General features: G+C 52.1%; 9 protein-coding genes across 9 annotated transcripts; 6 read left to right on the top strand and 3 right to left on the bottom strand.

Moving 5' to 3' along the window:
• Positions 1–394: 394 nt before the first annotated feature.
• On the bottom strand, positions 395–1,409 carry SEPMUDRAFT_151913 (uncharacterized protein). Its single transcript, XM_016907121.1, has 2 exons — positions 1,027–1,409; positions 395–774 (listed from the first exon to the last, which is right to left on the bottom strand). Exons 1-2 carry the CDS (start codon positions 1,345–1,347, stop codon positions 568–570), a joined length of 528 nt encoding a protein of 175 aa, XP_016757191.1. The 5' UTR covers positions 1,348–1,409; the 3' UTR covers positions 395–567.
• An 834-nt stretch (positions 1,410–2,243) lies between these two features.
• SEPMUDRAFT_151912 (dna repair protein rad18) lies at positions 2,244–6,325 on the top strand. Its single transcript, XM_016907120.1, has 3 exons — positions 2,244–5,272; positions 5,330–5,778; positions 5,838–6,325. Exons 1-3 carry the CDS (start codon positions 2,282–2,284, stop codon positions 5,896–5,898), a joined length of 3,501 nt encoding a protein of 1,166 aa, XP_016757190.1. The 5' UTR covers positions 2,244–2,281; the 3' UTR covers positions 5,899–6,325.
• Positions 6,326–6,537: 212 nt separating this feature from the next.
• SEPMUDRAFT_93513 (MFS general substrate transporter) lies at positions 6,538–8,267 on the top strand. Its single transcript, XM_016910620.1, has 2 exons — positions 6,538–7,048; positions 7,152–8,267. The coding sequence occupies exons 1-2, from the start codon at positions 6,744–6,746 to the stop codon at positions 8,185–8,187; spliced, it is 1,341 nt and encodes a 446-aa protein (XP_016757189.1). The 5' UTR covers positions 6,538–6,743; the 3' UTR covers positions 8,188–8,267.
• Positions 8,268–8,578: 311 nt separating this feature from the next.
• Positions 8,579–9,925, bottom strand: SEPMUDRAFT_151911 (mitochondrial glyco protein). The gene is made up of 2 exons (XM_016907119.1): positions 9,285–9,925; positions 8,579–9,214 (listed from the first exon to the last, which is right to left on the bottom strand). Exons 1-2 carry the CDS (start codon positions 9,855–9,857, stop codon positions 8,849–8,851), a joined length of 939 nt encoding a protein of 312 aa, XP_016757188.1. The 5' UTR covers positions 9,858–9,925; the 3' UTR covers positions 8,579–8,848.
• A 280-nt stretch (positions 9,926–10,205) lies between these two features.
• On the top strand, positions 10,206–11,149 carry SEPMUDRAFT_73514 (mitochondrial carrier; the record flags this gene model as incomplete). Its single annotated transcript, XM_016910028.1, has 1 exon — positions 10,206–11,149. One exon carries the CDS (start codon positions 10,206–10,208, stop codon positions 11,118–11,120), a length of 915 nt encoding a protein of 304 aa, XP_016757187.1. The 3' UTR covers positions 11,121–11,149.
• Positions 11,150–11,194: 45 nt separating this feature from the next.
• On the top strand, positions 11,195–15,702 carry SEPMUDRAFT_128592 (ATP-dependent RNA helicase DHH1). Its single transcript, XM_016902221.1, has 3 exons — positions 11,195–12,083; positions 12,162–12,598; positions 12,655–15,702. Exon 3 carries the CDS (start codon positions 13,373–13,375, stop codon positions 14,930–14,932), a length of 1,560 nt encoding a protein of 519 aa, XP_016757185.1. The 5' UTR covers positions 11,195–12,083; positions 12,162–12,598; positions 12,655–13,372; the 3' UTR covers positions 14,933–15,702.
• On the bottom strand, positions 11,611–12,429 carry SEPMUDRAFT_120949 (uncharacterized protein; the record flags this gene model as incomplete). Its single annotated transcript, XM_016901648.1, has 2 exons — positions 11,611–12,083; positions 12,162–12,429. 2 exons carry the CDS (start codon positions 12,427–12,429, stop codon positions 11,611–11,613), a joined length of 741 nt encoding a protein of 246 aa, XP_016757186.1.
• Positions 15,703–16,795: 1,093 nt separating the features above from the next.
• Positions 16,796–18,542, top strand: SEPMUDRAFT_151908 (Linker_histone-domain-containing protein). Its single transcript, XM_016907118.1, has 6 exons — positions 16,796–16,981; positions 17,078–17,103; positions 17,245–17,267; positions 17,372–17,502; positions 17,664–17,965; positions 18,018–18,542. The coding sequence occupies exons 1-6, from the start codon at positions 16,912–16,914 to the stop codon at positions 18,162–18,164; spliced, it is 699 nt and encodes a 232-aa protein (XP_016757184.1). The 5' UTR covers positions 16,796–16,911; the 3' UTR covers positions 18,165–18,542.
• A 471-nt stretch (positions 18,543–19,013) lies between these two features.
• On the top strand, positions 19,014–22,969 carry SEPMUDRAFT_151907 (SAICAR synthase-like protein). Its single transcript, XM_016907117.1, has 2 exons — positions 19,014–21,331; positions 21,384–22,969. The coding sequence occupies exons 1-2, from the start codon at positions 19,331–19,333 to the stop codon at positions 22,257–22,259; spliced, it is 2,877 nt and encodes a 958-aa protein (XP_016757183.1). The 5' UTR covers positions 19,014–19,330; the 3' UTR covers positions 22,260–22,969.
• Positions 22,970–24,193: the final 1,224 nt, after the last annotated feature.

Genomic DNA, 24,193 nt, shown 5'->3' with positions numbered 1-24,193 from the left:
ACCAGGTAGGTAGGCAGATTGTGGTTGTAAACAACCAAATTCAGGGACCGATGGGGTCGCACAATCAGTAACAGCGGCACACAGTCAAAGTACCGTACTACTGCAGATCATGCCGATGCACATACCGCAACCGAATGTAACGTACCGTAATGCTCACTGGTCTCCTTGGCAAGTCACCTCCTTCTAGGCAATCTTCTGAATCTATTTCATTTATCACGAATTTTATCATGGATGATAGCTGGACGTCTTGGCTAAGGCTATCATCCCTTTCCGTCGGTTGTGAGATCTCACAAATGGGGCATTTTTATCTAGTTGAAGTCTCTAGGACGGAAATGTCGTATATGGACCTTGGTATATTTACTTTCAAGGGAGTAGTAAGGAGACATTGTTTGTTGTGAACATTATCGATGGCATTCTGATATACACATATCATCCCGCTGGGCAGTTTCGCCTGTCCTTTCGATTGAACATAGATGCGGCGTCCTTCAGCCACTTTACTGCAATCCTTGCTAGAACGATCTCCCGATTGTCCTTATTGACACTCGCCTTTTGTTTTGTCTGCCTGGCCTAATTTGGTTCGTTGATCTCGAGGCCACAGCAGTAAGAGCATTTACCAATGGTCTCTCTGCCATCTAATATAGCCCGACAGTCGAAGCATTGCTTGCCGTGGCACGTCCTCGTCATGGCCCGCTTCTTGGTTTCGACGAGACCGTTAAGCGTCATCCAGATGCAGGAGCTGCACTTTGTTTCGGGGGTGAGGCACGTGCATGTGCACTGGGAAATGTCATCAGTCACGTCCCTCAATCCACAGTCCCTACACAAGGGGAAAATAGCGCCAAAGTCGTACACATCTTGTTGCTGGGCAGTGAGAAGCATCACGGCGTCTTCGGAGCAAGCGGTACAAGTGTGAAACTTGTTGTCTCCATGCTCTGGCATCTCACACTTGAAGACAACTTTGGAGGCGTCATCGTGCTTGAACGGGAGGTCTTGGCAGTCGATTGCGCTGGGCATCTGGGTCCCACCTACCTCAGCATCTGGCATGTCAGAACGGGGGCGATTGCTGTAGAAAGTAGGTGGACCTGGATTGCTCTGTTTCTGGCTTGGCGCCTCAAAGCGACCACTGTCCGATAGTGGCGACATCGCTTGGTGCGCAGCAGCCCTGAGTCCATTCTCATAGGCTTGACAAGCTATATGATCAACCTTGGTTGGCGGGCATACCATTTCGCATCCAGGGTACTTCGTGGTTAACGTGTTCCATACCGCGAGGCTACCAGGCTCCTCGATAACGGCATGCATCACCCTCGGCTCGAAGCATATGTTGACAAATTCAGTGCCCAATGCATCCATGATCGTGCGGTCTTGCTGATATAAATTGAGTAGCCCGAAGGATTCATCGCGAACTTGCTCCCATTGCGCAGCGACTGAACCACGTAGTGCGGACTTAGCCACCCATTGAGCTGTCTGCCGGCCGCTCGGATGTCCGGTAGTGATGAGATAGTCAGTAAGATCCTCCGCGACGATTTTGATGTTGTATGCGGGATCCATTGCAGTTTCAGATTGTATGCCGGGAATGTCAATATGTGGTAGTCAGATGCTAGGGGATCTAGAGGTTGTCTATGCACTCTGTGTAGAGAAATCGAAGCTCTTGCACATATACCACCCATATAAGACTTTTTGTGAAGTGACGGGCAATGCGTGTTACATCGATGGTGAATTCCATCGTGTCAAGTCGATCTGTAGCCTCTGGCCAGGCGGACTGACCCCGAGAAATTGGGGGCCAGTCTTCGTGTAAAGCGAGTGATTTCCACCTGCAGTGAAGAAATCCATACGAGCGCAGTCGTCCTGTGTCTCGAGACAAAGTCATTGTGTTCTTTGTCCAGAATCAGCCAGCATAAAGAAGTCTTCGAAGGCTAGCAGCAGATGGTGTGTAAGCTGGGAAAGGTGAGCGCGTCCTGGTGTCTCAAATTAGCAATAGCGTGCGAGTGAGGGCTGTGATCTTTGAGGCAGTAGCAAGGACGTCGCGGACGATGATGCTGGTGTTCTTGGTGAGTTCGTATCTGAAATGCACCACTTCGTATGTAGTTATAGAATGGGTGGAAGAAGATTAAGAGGCGAGGTGAAGTGGTGAAAGCGCGTAATTTACTGGGTCTTGGCACATTTGATGGGGATACGCGTCCAGACGCGTCTGCCTTGGCTGCCTCAATTCTTTCCCAGTCTACCTCCACGACATCCAACAACACCACAACCACCAACTCTTGCTGGCAACACCACCGCCGCAGCCATGACTGGGCGGAAGCGGTCGCGCCATCAGGCCTATGTCGAAGACGAAGATGGAATCGAGGTGGAGAGCGCAAGCTCGTCATTTCGCCACAACAACGCGAACCACAAGCGAACAAAAGTCGCGATGGCACAGGCAGTGGGCGGAGCAGTCTTGTCTGACGAGGAAGCCGACTATGTTGACGAATTCCTCATGGACGATGTCGAACAACCGGGGGACGACTATTCCGAGCTCGATTACACAGTGCGTCAGAACTCGAGCGACGATGAGCAGGAAGACGATGAGGTGGACGAGATCAAGGCAACGCAGTTCGTAGAAAGAAGGCTTAGGGAGCATAGAAACAACGTGGCTGCTGACTCTGGTGTCATCGAGAGTGTCTACATGCGCAACTTCATGTGCCATACTAACTTGATAATTAAACTTGGACCCCTGATAAACTTCATCATCGGCCACAATGGAAGTGGCAAGAGTGCCGTCTTGACTGCTTTGCAGATCAGTTTGGGCAACAGGGCTTCCGGCACAAATCGTGCCAAGACGCTCAAGGAGATGATCAGGACCGGCTGCGACAGTGGGATGGTGGGCGTGAAGATCAAGAACGAAGGCGAGAATGCCTACAAACACGACCTGTACGGCGACATACTTACTGTAGAACGCCATTTTACAAAGAGCGGCTCAAGTGCTTTCAAGCTCAAGAGCACAGACGGCAGAATCATCACTACCAAGAAAGGAGACTTGGACGATGTCCTTGACCACTTTGCACTCCAAATGGATAATCCAATCAACGTTCTTACGCAGGATCTCTCGCGTCAATTCCTAGCGAACAGCACTCCAGCTGAGAAGTACCGCTTTTTCATCAAAGGCACACAGCTGGAGACCCTTGATAGCGACTACAACCTCCTCGAAGAGCATCTGGACGGCACGGAAGCTCAACTACAAACGCGCGAAGAAATGATTGCGGAGCTGCGGCGAAAGGAGACTGAAGCACGGGACAGGGTAAAACGTGCTGAAAGGACTCGAGGTCTGGAAGAGCGGTTTCGCCACATTTCTCGGCAGCACGCGTGGGCACAAGTTGAGCAGCAAGAAGAAATCCTTGCATACTATCAAAGGGATGTGCTAGATGCTGCAGGAGAGGTACAAGACAAAGAGCGAATTGGCGAGGAGGCCAGCGCCAGATTTGAGGCAGAGGATATTGGAGTCGAGGCCGCGAAGCGTGGTGCTGAGAGCCACCGAGAGAACCTGGCACCGCTCGCCCAGGCGTGCGAGGACGCGAAAGAGAAGTTCCAGGAGAATAAAAGGGCCCTTGTGAACCACGTGACGGAGGAGCGTACTATCAAAACAAGCATGAAGGCGCACAAGAAGACCGTCACACGCCTAGAATCAGAAGTCCAAGAAGAGCGGCAAAGGCTGGCCAATAGGCACGGCGAAGCGCACATGGAACGCGAAAGACGGCACAGTGAGCTGAAGAAGCAGGCAGGCGAAGCCAAAGCAGCTTTTGACGAACATCGCAAGGAGTACCCAGATCTCGAAAAGGCTGTCAAAGACGCCCAACAGCGGCTCCAGGAGGCTGCGCAGCCCCTCGATGCAGCGAGGAACGATGTCAACGATGCTCGTGCAGCGCTCAATCGTGTTTCTAATCAGCAGGGCCGTAAATACGCACCGTATCACCCCAAAATGGAAGATCTGTGTAACGCAATTGCGCGAGAGACACGATTCCGGGCGAAACCGGTGGGACCCATGGGCGTACATGTGCAATTACTAAAACCAGAGTGGAGCTCGCTCGTCGAGGTCACGTTCGGCAACAGCCTCGACTCATTCGTCGTTACGAGCAAATATGATCAGAACATCCTACAGTCATTGTCCGGCAGAATAGGCTGTCCTGCAAATGCAATCATCGTATCCCCTGGTGCGTTCAGCACCGCTGGCAAGGAACCTGAAGACGAAAACGTGGACACAATTCTTCGTGTGCTTCGCATCGACAATCCACTTGTGAAGCAGGCTCTCGTGATCAACCATAGCGCTGAGCAGACTGTCCTGATTCAGGATATCGCGGAAGGGAAAGCCTACATGTATGGCAGCGGACGGCGTAAGAATGTCAGGGCCGTGCTGACTATTGCAAAAACGCGAGGTGAGGGTCAGCGATGGGAATGGAGTCGCGGCGGTGGTGAGAAGTCTTCGGGAGTGAGGAAGCTGCAACGTGCCCCCAGAATGAAGGCCGATCGAGAGCAAGAAATTCAAGCTCGCCAAAAAGATGTCCAAAGCGCGCAGCGTGCTGTGGACTTGGCTGAGCAGACTCACCAAGCTACTCGGCGTGCCCATGAGCAGGCAAAGCAAGCAGTGGTAGCGCACAAGCGCGAAGGCAGTCGGCTGAAAGTTGCGCATCAGCAGGCGGATGATGCTGTAGTGGAGATTCAGAACGAAATTGATGCGAACCGTCCGCAAGATGGTAAACTGCAAGAACTCGAGGCCCAGCTCCAAGAGGCTCAGGCTGAGCACGAAGCGGCCAAGGCTTCCCTCCAAGATGCAATGGATGCCAAGATTGAGTTGGACGAGAAGGCGCAGACGCTGAAGCAGACTATGGATCAGGCTCAGAGTGAGGTAGATAAAGTGCAAGCCCTCCTGGACGAAGCCGAAAAGCAAATTGAAGAACGCAAGGAGGACCGGAAAGAAGCTCTTTTTGCGAAGAATGCTGCTCTGAACAACATTATGAAAATCAAGGAGCAGCACGAACGGCTCCAGAAAAAGGTCACGACGCAGGAGCAGCAAGTTGAATCGTTTTCAGGCCTAGCGCTCCAGATCAGCGAGCGTGTCCGTGTCGAGGAAGGTCAGACGCCCGATATGCTCGACCAGCTCTTGGACAGGTTGAGGGAGGATATTAAAAGGGCGACAGAACAGCAGGGTGGTACCAAGGAACAGCTGGTTACTGCGCATAAAGAAGCTCAACTTCGTCTGGAAGAAGCTAATAACGAGACCAAGGGAATGAAACAAACCGTTGCGGTAGGTCCCACATGGCCCACTCAGGCGTCGAGAGTGATGACTAACATGTGTGCGCAGACACTCAAGTCGACGCTGACGGAGCGTCGTCGGCGTTGGGGACTCTTCCGCAAATACATTTCTATGCGAACCCGGATTCAATTCAACTACCTGCTCAGCGAGCGCAGCTTCCGCGGTCGTGTCCTTCTCGACCATGCCGACAAGAAACTGGACATCCACGTGGAGCCTGATATGACGAAAGCGTCCGACTCGGGTCGGCAAGCGAAGACGCTCAGTGGTGGCGAGAAGTCGTTTTCGACGATTTGTCTGCTGCTCAGTATCTGGGAAGCCATGGGATCTCCCATTCGATGCTTGGACGAGTTCGACGTGTACATGGATAGCGTCAATCGCGCGCAGAGTATGAGACTCATGATCCAGACTGCTCGGCGTTCAGTGGGACGACAATTCATCCTGATTACTCCACAGAGTATGAATAGCGTGGATTTGGGCGATGATGTACACGTTCACAAGTAAGTGGGAAAATTGCATTGTTCGATGAAAAGTACTTCCACTGACTGTTTGCTTGCAGAATGGCTGATCCCGAGCGTCAGACGAGACTCCTCGAATTTGGCGCGGCTTCTGGAGTGTGAGGTTGCTGCATGAAGTCAGCCTTTCTCTCTCTCTTCGTTTTGCATATTACGATACCACTTGTTGGCCACGACTATGATACCACCACCACCACCACCATGAACATATATCATCCTATTGTCTCTGATTATGGCGTATAGGCCATAGCGCTTACATGTATACATGGGCCGCAACAGCATTCATCCATCGGTACGGCTACATACGATATCTTCGTCGATATGGGTCCATGGGATACGACAATCCGTATTTAAGAGAAAAGAAGGTAGTGCCAAGACTTGCGGGCGGGCGACGGCCAGACGCTGATTCGTCCGGCACAGGCTCGCTTGACACGCTATCAAGGCGGAGCGGAGCAAAGATAAGCTCAAGGCAATGGAAAGCTTTCTCCCGACGTTACATGAGCCTCTTACAGAATAGATGTATCAAAGTAATTTACTGCCTCCGACCTGATATCGTACGGTAAGTATGGATAATGGTATTGGTGGTTGGCCTGCAGTTATCCGCCCCGCGATAGGCAACTCTGCCGGAACAAAATCATTTTCCGCCATCCTTTTCCTTGCTCTCTTCGTCTACACTTGATGTTCTTCCTCTCACCTCCACCAACTTTTTGGTATCCATTCTAGAAATCATGACCACACCAGAACCCGACTCCAAACTCCCCTCCACCCTCGAATCTCAGAAGCGCATCTCCTCCTCCGAAGAAGACCTCCAACAAACAACCTCCATCACCAAAGACCCCAACGGCAACACCATCATAATCCAAGAAGATGGCGAACAATTCACCATCTCCCCCACCGCCGAACGCGCTCTCCTCTGGAAATTCGACCTCGGAATCCTTCCCCTCCTCACCATGATGTATCTCTTCAATTCTCTCGACAAAGCCAATCTCGGCAACGCCAAAACCGCCGGTCTAGAAAAAGATTTGGGATTTGCCGGCACGAATAAATATAATATTTTGCTCAGTATCTTTTTTGTGCCATATGTTCTCACGGCGCCGTTTTTGGGAATTGTGGGCAAAATTTATGGTCCGAGTCGAGTTTTGCCTTGTATGATGTTGTGTTTTGGTTCGATGACGTTGTTGGTTACTGCGGTGCATAATTGGGGGGGATTGTTGGCTTTGAGATGGTTTTTGGGGATGGCGGAGAGTGCTTTTTTGTGAGTTTGAAAAATTATTTTTCCCCGTGGCCTCGAAAACAATTCGAGAGAGTTACCTACGATCCCATCCAACAAGACTGACAACCTCTCTCTCTCTTTCTAGTCCATTGGTCATCTATTACCAAACTCAATTCTACCGTCGCGGCGAACTCGCCCGCCGTCTAGCAATCTTCTACGCAGCCTCCAACATCGCCTACGCCTTTGGCGGTCTCCTCGCCTACGGAGTCTTCCAAATCAAATCCGGAGCCCTCCCCGCCTGGAAATACCTCTTCGCAATCGAAGGATCCCTCACCATCCTCGGCAGTATAATCGCCTTCATCTACCTCCCCTACAACGCCTCCACAGCCAAATTCTTATCACCCGAAGAAAAACAACTCGCCTTCTACCGCATCCAAATCGACTCTTCCTCGGAAGTAAATTCCACCTTCAATTTCTCGTCCGCCCTCAAAATTCTCCATCATCCCACTTCATGGATTATCTTGGCCATTGAAATCTGTCTCGGAATTCCTCTACAATCCGTCAGTTTATTTCTACCCCAAATCGTCGCGCGTTTGGGTTACTCGACCATCAAAACCAACCTCTACACTGTCGCTCCCAATTGCACGGGAGCCGTCATGTTACTTCTACTCGCCTACACATCCGACTACACACGTTTACGATTCCCGTTCGTCGCATTGGGATTTTTCTTCACGTTTTGTGGATTTGTGATATATGGGGCTTTGCCGCACGTCGACGACTCGGCGCAACATTTACACGTGGCGTATTTTGCATGCTTCATGATGACGTGGGGCACATCGGCTCCGAGTGTGATTTTGGATGTGTGGTATAATAATAACATTGCAGATGAATCGAGGCGGGTGTTGTTGACGAGTATTGGAGTCCCCGTGGCGAATATGATGGGGGTGGTGAGTAGTAACATTTTTCGGCCGCAGGACGCTCCGGATTATATTCCTGCGCTGGCGACGACGGCGGGGTTTGGGGGTGTGGGGATTTTGTTGACGTTGGGGTTGGGGGCGTGGATGATGTGGGATAATCGGAGGAGGGATTTGAGACAGGGCGTCAAGAGGAGGGCGAGGGATGTTCCGACGGAGAGGTTGAGGGATGGGCCTGATTGTGAGGATTTTAGATGGTTTTTGTAGGTGGTCACGTTGTTGTTGGGTGGGTGATTGTGGGGGGAAATGAAGTGTATGAGAGTCATTTTAGTGAAGAATCGATTCTCACGGATTTCTTTCTTTTTTTTTCCTTTTTTTTTTCTGATGTTTCTGGGGAAGTGTGGGGAGCAGTGCTACCCGTCTCTATACCTCAAGGTACCCACTCCGTCTCTTTTCGAAAATGGACGAGTCTGCTTGGGTTGCCTTTTCGTCGTGGATACAGTATGCCTCCTGACAAAATCTGCAAGTCTAACGACAAGTCCATGTGATGGTGAGTTGGTCGCCAATTCCCCCCTTTACTCTGCCCTCCATCATCGGGAAAAGGGTCAATCGAATAGATGGTAATGCAGAATTGTTCGAATATGAGCAGAATAGGGCACTGCTTGACACCATCTTGAGATGAGTTTGGTCATATTGTGATATAACTGATGTACAAAACCGGTGCATCGGAACGAACATCATACACGTACTAATCTGGCTTTCGCCCTTCGCCATTTCCCCCCCGGAGCCTCGATGCTGTCGTCATCATCTCTGCTGTTGCGTCCCCTTCAACCGGGCGTGCCATCTTTCGGCAAAGCCTTGTGGCTGGCTCTCAGGCATGTTTTGGTTCTCCTACTTTTTATCCTTCGGTCTTTCCCACACGAGGACTTTACTCCACAAATTCCTTAACTCGGTTCAACCAGCCGAGATACTCCTTTTGCTCCTTGACATCAATGTAGTCTGGCACAACCTGAGCGAGATACTCGGAAACACCTCGTGCGTTGAGGTAGCTCTCCAGGATACTCTGCAACTCCTCATCGAGCTGCTGGAAAGGTGGTCCAGCGTAGAGGTGTTCAGGGTTTTCGCGGATCAGGGCTTTCGCATCGCCCTTGACATCCTTTGGTAGTTGCACCAGCTGGTTGATCATGAAGTCGCCGTCGCTCGAAGTGAGGTAGAATTTGAGGGCGCCCTTGTTCGGTCTCTGGATGAGAACCGTGACGGCGACGGGGAATTGTTGTGGCACATCACCAGAGTCCTGTAGTATCACCTTGTTAGAATATCTTGTCCACTTGCCCTGCACTGACTAATTCTTCATTTCAACTCACCTCATCGGCCAACTCCTCCCGGTCAGCTGGCGCAACCGAATCTTCAGGGGCGACCCTGAAGTTTCCATCAGCCTTGCCGCCCTTGTTGATGGAACCCTTCGTGTTGGCGCCTCCCGACTGCATCTCCATGTCCTCTTCATCCCCCATGGCCATGTCGTCCTCTCCATAGCTGTCGTCTTCCATCTCGGAGTTGAAGTCTGCTATTGAGAAGTGGACAGTGATTTGCTCATCCTCGTACTTGCGGGTCAGGAATACGTCTTGCTCGCCTGCAACATCCTCGATGGACCAGAAGGGGTTCTCGGCCTTGAACTGTTCAATGTTCTGGTCGGAGCCCGCCTGTGCAGCCGATTCATCATTTTCGATGCTGATTTCGCTTTCGAGCTTGACAGCGAGTTGTTGTGAGTGTTCATCGAAGCGTGCTCGTGACGTGGAGAAGAGGGCGCTTCGGGAGATCTGTTGGCTGATTTGCGATCGGATGGTTGACGTGAAGGGTGATGGCTTGACGATCGATGTCGAGGCGAAGCGAGCTGCTGTTCGCGGAGCGCTGCGTGCGAGCGTGCGGAGCGACAACATGGTGATTAAGGTGTTGCGGGTATTGTAAGGAAATGGTGATTATACAGGCGATGAAGACAAGATGGTTGGATGGCCGTCGAAGAATGTTTTGTCGAAGAAGCTACAATTCTAACTTCTAAGCTTGACGCTTGGACCAGCCATGGAAGACCGACGACAACCTCTTCCACCACAAATTGTTCACTTCGCTTCACCCCGCTCCGCTCCGCTCCTCTCTGTCACACACAGTAGAGTTGGGCAAGGCAGGCAGGCGTCCACCAGTATAGTGTAGACAGGTAGCAACAATTCTACCTGATCTGCCGCCAACACACATCTCTGTCTCGCTCTCCTCTCCCACCCTCGACCACAACCATGGCCACAATACCCAAGAGCGCTGCTCAAGGACAGCCCACCCCCAGAAAAGAAAAGCCCTCGCCCCTCCGCTCCATCATCGCCGGCTCCACTGCAGGCGCCGTAGAAATCGCCATCACCTACCCCGCCGAATTCGCCAAAACCCGCACCCAACTCAACTCGCGCCTATCCGCCGCCCAAAAGGTTGCCTTCCCTCCCTTCGGCCCCCAGTGGTACGCAGGGTGCACCACCTTAATCATAGGCAACAGCATCAAAGCCGGCGTACGTTTCGTTGCCTTTGACCAATACAAATCCATGCTCTCTGCAGCAGATGGAACGATATCAGGACCAATGACTGTCGTGTCGGGGTTTTTGGCAGGCGCGACAGAGTCGCTACTGGCTGTGACGCCTTTTGAGTCGATCAAGACGCAACTTATCGATGATCGAAAAGGCGGAAATCCGCGCATGAGGGGATTTCTACACGGGAGTGGTTTGATTTGGAGGGAACAGGGTGTGAGGGGGTTTTTCAAGGGGTTTGTTCCTACGACGGCGAGACAAGCAGCGAATTCTGCGGTTAGGTTCTCGAGTTACACGAGTTTGAAACAGCTGGCGCAGAGTTATGTTGCGCCAGGAGAGAAATTGGGGACGATTAGTACGTTTGGGATTGGAGCTGTGGCAGGCACAATTACAGTTTATGCGACGCAGCCAATTGATACGGTAAAAACGAGGATGCAGTCGATTGGGGCGAGGGGGGAATACAAACATAGTGTGGATTGTGCGGTGAAGATTGTGAGAGAAGAGGGATTTCTCAAGTTGTGGTCAGGGGCGGTGCCGAGGTTGGGGAGGTTGATGTTTAGTGGAGGAATTGTGTTTACCATGTACGAGAAGACGATGGAGTTGTTGGATAAGGCGGACCCGCAAAAAAAGTACATCTGAGCGTGTTGTGGTGAAGCGTGAGAACACGGGAAACAGCAAGACGTGAATCATCCGTACCTTAAGAGTGGCAGCTGTAATCATCAGCGGAAGCAGCTAGTGCTGAGTCGCGGCATATGAAGACAAGACACGTTGGAAATACCGCGACGCGATTGCGAGCGAAGAACACTCATATCTGCTACACTGCAAGAGTAGCAGCTCTGGATAAGGACTTGGAAGTTATCAGTAAACAGAGCATGTCTGGCCAGCACATTGGCATTAGCCGGGATAGAAATAGAGTTCAACGCTGCAGGCTACCAGAGACTGCCTGCATCGGGAAATCTGTCCTGAACGACATGAGCGTCGCTGTGCTATAGACTATAGTAGTAATAGTACACGTTGCGTGCATGCTTTAAGTAGGTAGGTAGCCTGCCTTGAGGTGGGACGGTATCAACCTACTGTGATTTCTGAGTATAGCACATCCATCCCTTGAGTCACATGCAGCTTGACAAGCTCATCTCCTCGACAGAAGTCGCCAAATCCCGCCCTTGTTCCTCAGCAACAAGAGATAATAAACAGCTCCCCATGCAAACCCTCCCAAATGCGCATCATGTCCAATCTTATCACCTTTATCGATCATATACGCATCCACAGCCGCAACCAACCCAGTCGCCACATATAATGGCATAGGCATAGGCATGGGAAAGATCACCACTTGTATCGTAGGTCTCAAACATGTAGCGACAGCTGCAGCGGCCATGACGATTCCGCTCGCTCCCAATCCCGTTTCGCGGATGATTGCGTTGCCAGAGAATCTGGATTGTAGGTCCCGCTTCTTTTCCCTCTGCTTAGTCTTCCGGCGTCGATGCGTGATGAACGCTGCTGATGCGGCGATAGAACTTGTTATTGCTAGGCCGTAGATGTGTAGTGCGCCGATACCGGGTACGCTGGCGAGTAAACCTCCGTATGTGAAGAGGGCAAACATGTCTGAGATATCGTCAGATTGCATGTAGTTGCAGTGAGGGATGTACAATCACATCTTAATTAGAAAAGAAGTCAACTCACTGAATGCAAAATGTGGTAATTCCTTGTGGCTGAAAGCGCTGGTGACATATGTGTAGTATCTGCCTGCGGCTAGATTGTGCTCCGAGAGAGTTGCATGCTCCTCTAGTTGTCTGAGGAGTTCGGTGTCTCTACTGCCGCGTGCATATGTCCATGCTCCGAACACTCCGCCATTGAAGAAAAGGAGCGTACCCACTGCCCATTTGGCGGATCTGTAAGACGCTTGGGCATTGAAGAGGCTACTGTCATTGAATGCTCTGCGGAATGACATGACTGCTGATGTATTCGCCCGTTGTGAAAAAGGCGTGGGACGTGTGATTGTAAGCTTCCTTAGTGCTGGCTTGCTTGATGGATTTGTCTGGAACCTGCGGCAAGTTGTGGTGAAATTTACTGGAGTACAAGCTGATAATCCGTGCCGTATCAATCGTAGCATAGCTTTCCTGCTGTGAGGGTTAGTAGGTTCCTGTGCAGAGTATTACTATTCGACCCGACTCACAAAGAGAGCAGTCCTGATATCGTCCCACAGGATGAAGTACAACTGTGGAAGTGAATACACAGCACAGAATGCCGAAAACCAAGTAAAGTGAGCACCCAAACGATGAAAACCCGTAAATCGGAGATGGTGTTGGATGAGGGATTGTTGATGTCCAGACGTGCTACTGTACATGGACCTGGTTGAATTTGGTCGAATTTGGTTGAAGTTGGTGCCTGAGGATGATCAGGACCATTGGACCTCACTTTGGACACAGCTCGAAGGCCTCGAGCTTCTCCCAGACAACAGTCTACAACAATCCCAACATCAACGCAACGCACACCGCCCACGGCAAGTCAAGACGCGACGCCAGAGCCATACGCACGACTCCACCACCACGACCACAACCACCCACCACACTTTGCCCCTCTGCTGCTTCGCACTGTGTCAATATTGCTTAAGCACACCGAAGTCCTGACGATTCTCGAAGTCCCCCCATCCGGTAGTTCAGTTCGGAACATACCACCAGCGGCGCTTTCAGAACTAGGAGCGGGTGCTGCCACCCTCTACTACCTGCTGTGCGACGAACTAAAGACCCGATCCCAAAGGCTCGAATAACAACACTCTCCCCAGCTGAGCAGACCTACCCACGCGAGCCACCGATCTTGGGCTCACCCGCGACCAACGCGAAACACCACTCCGCAGTGCACTGGCACTTCCATAATTCTCACTTCCTCTCACAATGGCGAGTGAGCTAGCAAATAAGCTGGGGCAGACAACGTTGAATGACGCGGAGACTGTTGGTGGAGACTGGCGGTCAGGGCTGAAGGCGCCTCCGAAAGATGGCAGGCAGCAGACAGAGGATGTCACGGCAACAAAAGGCTTGGACTTTGAAGAGTTCTACCTGAAGCGCGAGCTGTTGATGGGTATCTACGAAGCAGGGTTCGAGAAACCTTCACCCATCCAAGAAGAGACGATTCCAGTCGCACTATCTGGCCGAGACATTCTTGCACGTGCGAAGAACGGCACAGGCAAGACGGCCGCCTTCGTCATTCCTACTCTTGAACGCATCAACCCGAAAGTCGACAAAATTCAGGCACTCCTCCTTGTGCCCACGCGAGAATTGGCCCTGCAGACATCGCAAGTATGCAAGACCCTCGGTAAGCATCTGGGCATCAACGTCATGGTCACCACCGGAGGTACTGGTCTACGAGACGACATCATTCGATTGAACGAGCCTGTGCACATAGTGGTCGGAACACCAGGACGAATTCTGGACTTGGCGGGCAAAGGTGTCGCCGATTTGTCCGAAGCAAAGACCTTCGTCATGGATGAGGCTGATAAGCTTCTTTCGCCTGAATTTACTGTAACGATTGAGCAACTGCTGAAGTTTCACCCCAAAGACAGGCAGGTCATGCTCTTCTCCGCCACCTTTCCAGTGGTGGTCAAGGAGTTCAAGGACAGGCATATGAATGACCCTCACGAGATCAACTTGATGGATGAGCTTACGCTGCGCGGTATCACGCAGTACTACGCTTTTGTGGAGGAAAAGCAAAAAGTGCATTGCCTCAACACTTTGTTCAGTCGACTCCAGATTAACCAGTCGATCATCTTCTGCAACAGCACCACTCGTGTCGAGCTGTTAGCCAAGAAGATCACAGAGCTGGGATACTCATGTTTCTACTCTCATGCGAAGATGCTCCAGCAGCATCGCAACCGCGTCTTTCACGACTTCCGAAACGGCGCGATGCGCAACTTAGTCTGTTCTGATCTTCTCACCCGTGGTATCGACATTCAAGCTGTGAATGTCGTCATCAACTTTGATTTCCCCAAGAACGCGGAAACCTATCTTCATCGTATTGGTCGTTCTGGACGTTTTGGTCATCTTGGTCTGGCCATCAATCTGATCAATTGGGAAGATCGTTTCAATCTATACCGTATTGAGCAGGAACTCGGTACTGAAATTCAGCCCATCCCTGGCACCATCGACAAAAAGCTTTATGTGTACGATGCGCCAGAGAACATTCCACGACCAATCAACACAGCTCCACAGCAGCAGCAGTCGCAACAGCCAGGAAGACAGCAAGGCAGCGGACAGGATCTTCTCAACCCAGCGAACCGCACTGGAGGTTATCGCGGAGGTCGTGGTGGAGGAGGAGGAGGAGGTCATGGTCGCGGTCGCGGTGGGCCACGCAACGATCAGAATGGTTTTCAGGGCCAGCAGAGACCAGGTGGCTTTCAGCAGCGACCTCCACAGCAGCAGCAGATGGCGTCAGCCGGTCCCCCTGTAGCTCAGGCATAGACGTCCTGAGCTTCGAATTGACCAATCTAGCGCAATCTGTAGGAGTATGAAAGGCGTTTGAGGGGGGGAAATAGCATGCTGTATGTTGGCCGGCGCGCCGACAGGAGTTTTTTTAAGGGCACGACTTGATGACACCGGTTCTTATGCTCCGGTCTGACGTTACCATGAGCGGTCGTTGGAAGGCCTCGATAATATGGCTATCCGACAACTGCAGCGCTATCCACTTTCATCGGCGCGACTCTCGACACCTCGATCAACCAGCACGACTTCTGACCCAGCGCTGGTCTTTTTTTTTCTCACTTACACCACAAAAAGCCGATACCCACACTGTGTATGGTACCATCACAGCGACTTTCCTGGTTCAGCCGACCCACTGAATCACTTGCAAACACTGGAAGTAGCATCTGCCTTTGCGATCCTGCTGCTCTAAATCCAGACGAACGCCAATCCGCAAACAAGCATACAGCCACTGGACGATGCTGCCTTGACTGCACACTATATGAGCGCAGCTTTCTTGGCTCGTTTGACCACGTTGATCACATCTTCTTCACTCTTTCAGATGATGCCTGATCAGTTCAGACGGTGTGTGTCTCATAGAACTCATGCCCCCAATCATCAACATACCACCATTCACGTTGAGACAAGAAGAGCCAGGATGAGATGGAATGGAATGAGGCAACAGACACACTTTCTGAAAGAAGAAAACTTAATTAAAGCATTTTGGGAGGACAGTAGCGAGAGCCAAGGTTACCGAAAGGGTTCAAAATGACAATACTTTATCCTCTCAATACTCTTTCCCTTCACGTTATTATCAATGATCTGCGCCATACGGATCAGCTGTTCGTCCATATTCGCCAAGCCACAATAATACAGGTACGGTTGGGTGTGGTGGCGTGACCCCTGATGAATTGACCGCGTGACTAGATCTATTGGATGCCTGCACCCGCATCACCCATTGAGCTTGTGACTCCGTGACGGATCGCCGAGTCTCGATCTCATGTAGGCGGCGAGACGGTAATGCTCACAGCGTGAGTATGTAGGTAGGCAGTACGCGATTGATGAGGGATATTTCCATCGTGATGGGAGAAGGACGGGCGCGACGCCCACCCCAGGCCGACCAGAATGCGATTGGCTCGAGACTTTTTCAGTCATGGCAAATGTCAATATGTGGCAGCACCAAGGTGGCGAGCGCTGGTGATACAGATAGGTAGCGGCGATAGACCGACGCGCATATTGCAGACTTGGGCCTGGAGGCGTAGGAGGGTCAAGATGTGTTGAGAGACGCATGTGCATGGGCGACGGAGAAGCCGGATGCACATTCAGCATCGCGACCGGTAGGTACCTGTAACTGAAATTTTCATGAGATGCAGTAATGATGGTATACGGACAACGACAATGGCAAGTGAAGTGGAGCGATAGAGATTGCATGCAGTGGTAGACATGAACGAGGCCTTTGCGACAAGTGGTAAACAGATTTGAGGTGTGGACGCGCCTTACGCGCCAAGGAGTGGGAGGGAGAGGGTCAAAACAACAGAGGGAGGGACGTGAGAGGGACAGACAGACTCGAGAAGCATACCTACCTTACATGTACCAGGTAATCAGAGAAATGCGAAAATAAAAAAGGGTACAGCGCGACAACACACGATTAAAATGGGAGACAGGATGCACAAATCCGGTCCAATCAGCAGAACATCTTGTAGCTCGCAGTGTCAAAGATTAGGTAGGTGCTGGAGTGGTGGTAGGTACAGTAGCTCCCCAGTCAGAGTGATGGATTGATCTTTTGCAGCCCTCGAACGTTAGTGTGAGTATAAGAGGCAGCCATCCCCACCTCAACTCTGATCCCTCTTGCTTTCCGACCGCTCCCTCTCACGACTCTTCGACGCCCACCACCACCCACCACCTCTTGAGACATTACTTCTAGCATCAATCGACGCTCCCGCTCTTCCGCTTTCACCACAAACGATCACATTACACTCAACATGCCTCCCAAAGCCGCCACCAAAAAGGCAAGCAAGCCTGCTGGCGCCTCCACCCACGGTCCTTACCTTGGTGCGTTTGCGACCATGACCTGCTCGCGCGCCTTGTCGCGTCGATGCGGCATAGCTTCTATCGTGTTCGCCCGTCACTGACGCCTCTGCCCTCTAGACATGATCAAGGAGGCCGTTGTCAGCGTGAGTTTGCCTTTCCCGGCGCATTTCGTCTCGTCATCCTCGTGATGATCAGATTGCGACACACGATCCGTCCCATGGCACCACGACTGCCATGGACGCTTCTGCGATCGGAAACTTTGGCTAACGCATCTCCGTATACAGCTGAAAGAGAGGACTGGTTCTTCGTAAGTGGAATTCGCACCTCGTCGTCGCCGTCGCTACCGCATTGGGAGGTCGCGCAGTACGACTGAGACCGGCAGCGCTTGCTTACATTGTCTCTCTTCTACAGCCGCCAGTCTCTCAAGAAGTATGTCCAAGCCAACAACAACCTCTCCAACGTCAGCGATGCCGTCTTCAACAACCAATTCAACAAGGCTCTGCAACGCGGGTCCGAGAACGGCACTTTCACGCGACCAAAGGGTACGTTAGATCGATCGATCAGGTCCACGTCTAATCGTTGCCAACACACCGCAAATGATGTGTTGTGCTTCCTCCTACAATCGCCATCACTGTCTCATCGCTGGTTGTCCAAATATTGAAACTTTTTTTGCACACCTTGCTGACCTCGTCGCCGCCAACAGGTCCCTCTGGACCAGTGAAGCTTGCTGCACCTGCTGCTAAGGCTGCTAAGGCCGCTGCTGCACCAAAGACCGCCGCCGCGAAGACAACGAAGGCTGCTGCCCCAAAGAAGGCTGCTGCGCCAAAGAAGGCTGCTGCCACAGCAAAGAAGGCTGCTGCCCCAAAGAAGGCTCCTGCAGCCAAAAAGACTACAACGAAGGCGAAGACTCCAGCCAAGGCACCAGCGAAGAAGACGGCTGCCGTAACAAAGGCCAACACCGGTACGAAGCGCAAGACTTCATCATCAACAACAACAACCACTGCTGTATGTTGATGTCACGTCGTCGCCAGAACCGACTACTCTAACATCGTCACAGGCCCCAGCTGTTGAGGACAAGGCACCAGTCGTCCTTGGCAAGACCAAGTCGGGACGTGTGACCAAGTCGACTGCCCCACAGGTCGCGAAGAAAGCCTCCGCAAAGAAGTCCACCCCGAAGAAGAGCGTAACGCCCAAGAAGGCATAGGCTTCCCCGTTCTCCAACTTCTTCGATGGAAACGACGATGTTCTGGTAACGCCTGATCCCCCACGCGTGAGGGTCACCGGGCGTGCTGTCGTTCGTGCGCGACGATGAAGGCTCTTGCTAGCGGTGACGGGCGTACGGCGTCAGATAAGGGTCTTATAGGGGTGTGTGTGTGTGTGTGTGTGTGTGATACCAGCTTACCGTTTGAGAAGAGGCTTTTCGTATTCCGATAAGTCAATGGCCTCTAGATTTCTGCTTTACGGGGTGTTTATGGACGGCGTTTGAGCACGGGTGCTATACTGCTCTGCTACGAGGAATGTCACAATGCTATGCAGCGCGAACAGAGTACATAGTCTGACATGCATTTTACTTGAAACTATGCCTACTTGATCATTTCCTTTCGTGATGCATCATCGTCAGTCATGATCTGCTCTGTCGAAGCATCCTACTACATGTACCTCCTATATGCACATGCACCGGTGCTTTCGTTGGGTACGCGTCGGGGATTGTTTCAGGTATACATGTACGTAGGTAGGTAGGTAGCGTTTGTCAACAGGAGTGCTCTCAGGGAACTCATTTCGAAGACGTTGACGAGGTGAGCTACATGTATCTATACCATCTGCACACACAGATGGACGGGAGTGGTTGAATGTATTCCCGGTTCATGATATCGCGTCGCGTCCAGAAGATTTGGAAAATGTCAACAATGATATGTCATCGCTCTTAGCTCCGGTCGGCGAACAATATTCGCCAAGCCCGTCGGACAAGCTAGGAGGTAGAACTAGTAACTTTCATGGTAGTGTACGTTGACTGGCCGCCCTGACCTGACCTGGCCTGAACCATCCAAACGACGACAGAGACAGCGGACAGGAAGACCAGCAGCACCCATCTGAGCCGCACATACTATTGCTCACCAGCATTACGCATTCCATACACCCGGCACCCACACACCCACACTCACACAGCACCGCCAGGGAGGCACGGACGCTATAGGACGACGTCCGTCTTCTCCAACCATCTCGGTGGTCCAAGAAGCGGACCTCTTCGCGCTGGCGTGCATACAGGCCTACAAGCCCCAAGGGGACGATGCGCGGGCTCCAAGTCCACCACAACCCACGTCGGCGCCGCTGAGCAGGAAGTCCACCGAGCTCTCCTACGCGCATGCCTTCATGGTCCACGAGCAGAACACCAATGGAGCGCCGCGTCGCAGCACCAGCGTAAAGGAAGGCCTGGGAGGACAGGACGGCAGTGCACTTATTGTTCCCAATGGCGCCGGCAGCGACAGAGCCCCCAGTGCGAAGAGCATGGCGCTCAGCATGAAGAGTCGTCGCAGCATCAACAACCTCAGCGCGACCAACTTATCGGTATCAGACAGCGGCGAGCGGAGGTCGGGAGAAGCTGTCAAGGAGGCTACCACACGACTCGGGGCCGCTGAAGAAGGCTACTTCACCGCTATGCCACATCAGAATGGCAAGCCGGCAGGTCAGCCACCTAGGAGCCCCATGAGCAAGCCTGTCGGCGCGATGCCAAACGGAGAGCCAACCACCTCACAAGCGATACGCAGTGTCAGCCATGGACAGGTTCCTATGACACCTAGCTCAGCACTTCCACCAGTGGAAGAGAGCTCACCACGAGCGACCGCAGATGGGCTGCTCAAGCCACCCGCGACGACCAAACCACGCCGACACCGCGCCTCCTCACCTCCAGCCTTTGACCCCCCTCAAAGCATAAGTCTCGTCACGTCACGACCGGACCGGCTCACCCACCGACACACCCTAGAAGTTCCAAGCGCTGGTCCGCGAAACTCGAAAGATGGTGGAGATCCATCTTCCCAACTAGACGGTGCAGTCTTGTCGACTGGTCGCTTCTCGCCAAACACCCCAACGAGACGTAGAGCCTCTCTGCAGCTAGTTCGGCGGAATACGAGGTCGGTACACTCTGACATGCATCTGGAAGAAATCCCTCAAGACGACGATGCTGCTCGGATTGCAGAGCATATAAGAAATAAGCGCGCTTCTAAGAGACAGCGTCATGACACCGACGACGATAGGGTGGTCGTGGGCACCAAGGTGGACCAAAATCACGTCAACTTCGCCACGGCCTACAACATGCTCACTGGCATCCGTTGCTGCGTTAGTCGGACCAATGCAAAGCTCGATAGGGATTTGACGGATGCCGACTTTGAGACGAAGCACAAGTTCAGCTTTGACATTAGTGGCAGCGAGCTGACACCAAGCTCCAAGTACGATTTCAAGTTCAAGGACTATGCACCATTTGTCTTCAGAAAGCTTCGGGCTAATTTCCAGCTGGATCCGGCAGACTACCTGATGTCGTTGACATCGAAATATATCCTCTCGGAACTGGGATCGCCAGGAAAGAGTGGATCCTTTTTTTATTTCTCACGAGACTACAAATATATCATCAAAACGATACATCACGGAGAACACAAGTTCTTGCGGATGATATTGAAGGATTACTATACCCACGTTGTCAACAATCCAAACACATTGTTGTCACAATTCTACGGACTGCATCGGGTGAAGATCCCTTATGGGCGGAAGATACACTTTGTGGTCATGAATAACCTGTTCCCGCCACATCGTGACATACATCGCACATTCGATCTGAAAGGCAGCACGATAGGCCGTGATTTCCGGGAAGAGGATCTAGAGAAGAACCCTCGCGCCACACTCAAGGATCTGAACTGGTTGCGGCGCAATTTACATCTCGAGTTTGGGCCAACAAAGAAGGAAGCATTCGTAACGCAGATGCAGAAGGATGTTGCATTACTGCAGCGCCTGAAGATCATGGATTATTCTATGCTGGTCGGCATTCACGACTTGGAACGCGGGAATGAGGAGAACCTGCGTGATAAGACACTGCGAGTGTTCCAGCCTGCCGGAGAACCGACAGAGGATGGGGGTAGTCAACAGCACTTGGCTAGGTCACCAAGTGTGATGGAGAATGCCAAGAGGATCAAAGAAATGAGAGAGGCCGTCAAGAGACAGAAGCCGGTGCCGATCTCGCAAACACTGGATAAGATGCCACACGAGGCACATCGGAGTCCATTCTTCTTCTACGCGGACGATGGTGGCTTTCGCGCTACTCATGAAGACGATGCTCCTGGCGAGGAGATTTACTATCTGGGCATCATTGATTGCCTGACACGAGTTCGTATACACTGCAACCTCGAGGATTGTTCCCGGCTAACTTCGTTCGCAGTACAATCTACTCAAAAGAATTGAGCACGCGTGGAAAGGCATGGGCGGTCACGAGTCGCAGATTTCACCAATTCCGCCTGAACGGTACGGCGACCGCTTTATCAAGTTCATTAGTGGTATCACCAAGTCACGCGAACGTGCCGAACAAGAACGACTGTCCTCGACTTTGGAGGTCAACGCAGGCATCACGATTCCTGCGGGTATCGAAGGTACCGTCCGCGATGACCGTCTTGGAGGCGTCAATGTACCATCCCCCGACCACAGCAATCCTCCCGGGACCGACAAGGTTATGCAAAAGGCCGAGAAGCAAGCTGAGAAGTCACGGCGGAGCGAGGATGAAGTGACCGACCGGACTATGCTGGCGGTCAGGAGCCCAGGGGACCCACAGGCTGAGCAACTCACGCTGCCTGTTATTGGCGAGGCAGCCGAGAACTCCAGCAATGTTTCTCGATCTCCCTCGCAAGTTAGCCCGCAACGCAGCTATGAGGAGTTTTGGAGAAATGGCAACATCAAAGCGGGCACTGCCAACGTGCCATCAGATACCATCGGCGAAGTGCCTCCCCCCACACCACCGAAGCAGGATGGTAGCACCGATCGTCGAAGTGAAGAGGAGAGGCGGAGCTGGCAAAGCGGCGGACTACCACCACCAACGCCACCCAAAGAGACACGAAGGGTGGTGAATGTGACGGATGACAGCTATGAAGATTCTGGCTGTTTCGGACCCCGGACAACCAAGGTCTTTGGCACTCAAGACAAGGAGCTACCGCTGCCGCCGTCCATGGTGCCCGAGACGAGAGCGATGAGCGCCAGTCCACTCGGTTCTGGGCTCGAGATGAGTGAGGGTAAGCGGTCTGGTGTGCTCCGAAGGCAGAACTAGGAGAGTCTATACGAGCATGGCGTGAGTGCGAAGAAGAGTTTGTCATGGTGGAGCGGGACGAAGAAGAGCGTTTCCGGGTTGCAGTCCAGCAAGAGTGCCGGAATGGTGGGCATGACGAAGAAGAGTGTGCAGACTCTGAAGAGCATGCGAGTGTTGAGAAGAAGCCAGAGTGAATCGGCGTTGACGATGAAGCGAAGCTGGCAGTCTCTCTGCCAGAAAGCACTGCGAATGAGCGGCAACAGCGGTCCCGCATGAAATCTCATTGTGTTTGGGAGCGAAAGGGAGCGATGATTTGTGTTTTTTTTTTCTTCTTTTTCTGTTTGGTCTTGCTATTTTTGTTTTGTTTTGTTCGGTGGTGGTGCTTCATTTCAGGTTGGTACTTTGAAGGTTCTTTCCATTGCTTGTTTTTGCGTTTTATATGCACCCTCCCTGCATGAGGGTCGCACTTGCATGCTCGACTATACCTTGGAGTTATACCTTCCATGTTTCCATTGACTACGACTGGGGAAGGAAGTTACGCGAACGGGAGAAGGGAGGAAGTGGCAGTGAAGGGGAGGGACGAAGGGTGGAAGCGTGGAAGGAAGGGAGGAGATGGAAGGAGATGGAGCCAGGTGAGGAGAAAGCGAAGAGAATGCAGACACATATATCCTGGAAGGACTGTAAGGTACCTCGCGACAGGACCGCTGTTTTTGGCAGCAGCGGGAATTTACTTCAGTGCAAACTATTTTTTTCTATTAGCCTCAGGCTTCCTTTTCTTTTTCGGAGCAAGGGTCAGGGTAGAGTGAGCAGAAGCAGAAGCAGGAGCAGGAGCAGGAGCAGGAGAAGGAGCAAGAGCTCCAAACGTTGGTGCTACCTTGTCCAAAGCTACCCAAGGTAAGAACGCCCCGGTGCACGGTGCCTCCGTGTGTGGGAAGGTGGCACGAAGTAGGAGCCCTCCAGGTAGCAGGACCGGAATTCATTTTCCACGTGGACGGGATGGATGCATTAATAATTTGACCCGGCCTCTCTCTCTCTGTATGTGTCTGTGTCTGTGTCTGTGTCCATCTCTCTCTGACTCAGCTCTCTCTGGCTCCCTCTCTCTCTCCCTCCGGTGGCGAATGAGACGTGCATGTGAGCAGGGAGCAGGGTACTACATACTATACATACTATACATGTAGGTTGGTCAGTATGCATGCTTCGAACATGCTACAACGGGAGGGTTTGGTACCGCTCTTTTCTTCTCCACACAGGACATTCCGACATGAGGTGGCAACAGGTGTCGACGATGGATAATGGTACGACACATCACTCCTCGCTCTCTTCGTCGAGGACTACCTACCACCCTACCTTACCTCTTCGCTCGCTGTGCACCTCCCCGAAAATATAAGAAATAAGAAAAAAAAAGTGTCTCGAGACTTTTGTGCTGTCGACTAGCAGACAGGCGAGGAGAAGCTCTCACCAAAAACTGCATCCTAGCGCTGACACGAGAAAACATGGAGGAGGAATGGTAGCAAAACTTGCTCTCGACGACTTACCAAAGTCGGTACGCCACTTGGTAAATGCACTGCATACTTCTACTTCGAGAAGGCGGCGTGGTCCTCCTGGCCAAGCGGAGCTTCCGGAATCTGGTGCCTACCTTAATCCCAAGGGAATGTAGCAGCAGGCACTACTTGTCCTGCAGTACACGACAACCATACATAAGAAGGATGCACATGTGAAGACGCGCGACTGGTTCTCCTGCTCTGCTGAGAGAGTGAGAGAGAGAAGAGAGAGCGCGCGCGCTTGGGAAGTTCGAGGAAGGACATGCAGGTGATCCACTCACTCAGCGAACACCGCATACCGAACTCCTCAGCTGCTTCGCTTCGCTGGAGCTCACAACCTTGCACCTCCCCACCGCACTCGTCACTTTTATTCGTTATTTAAATTTTTGTTCGATCAGGAGTCGCACTACTGTC

This window comes from Sphaerulina musiva (genome assembly GCF_000320565.1).
Source record: "Sphaerulina musiva SO2202 unplaced genomic scaffold SEPMUscaffold_11, whole genome shotgun sequence".
Classification (NCBI taxonomy): domain Eukaryota; kingdom Fungi; phylum Ascomycota; class Dothideomycetes; order Mycosphaerellales; family Mycosphaerellaceae; genus Sphaerulina; species Sphaerulina musiva.
Note: the sequence above shows the minus strand (reverse complement) of the source record. Positions and strands in the feature narration are given on the sequence as shown.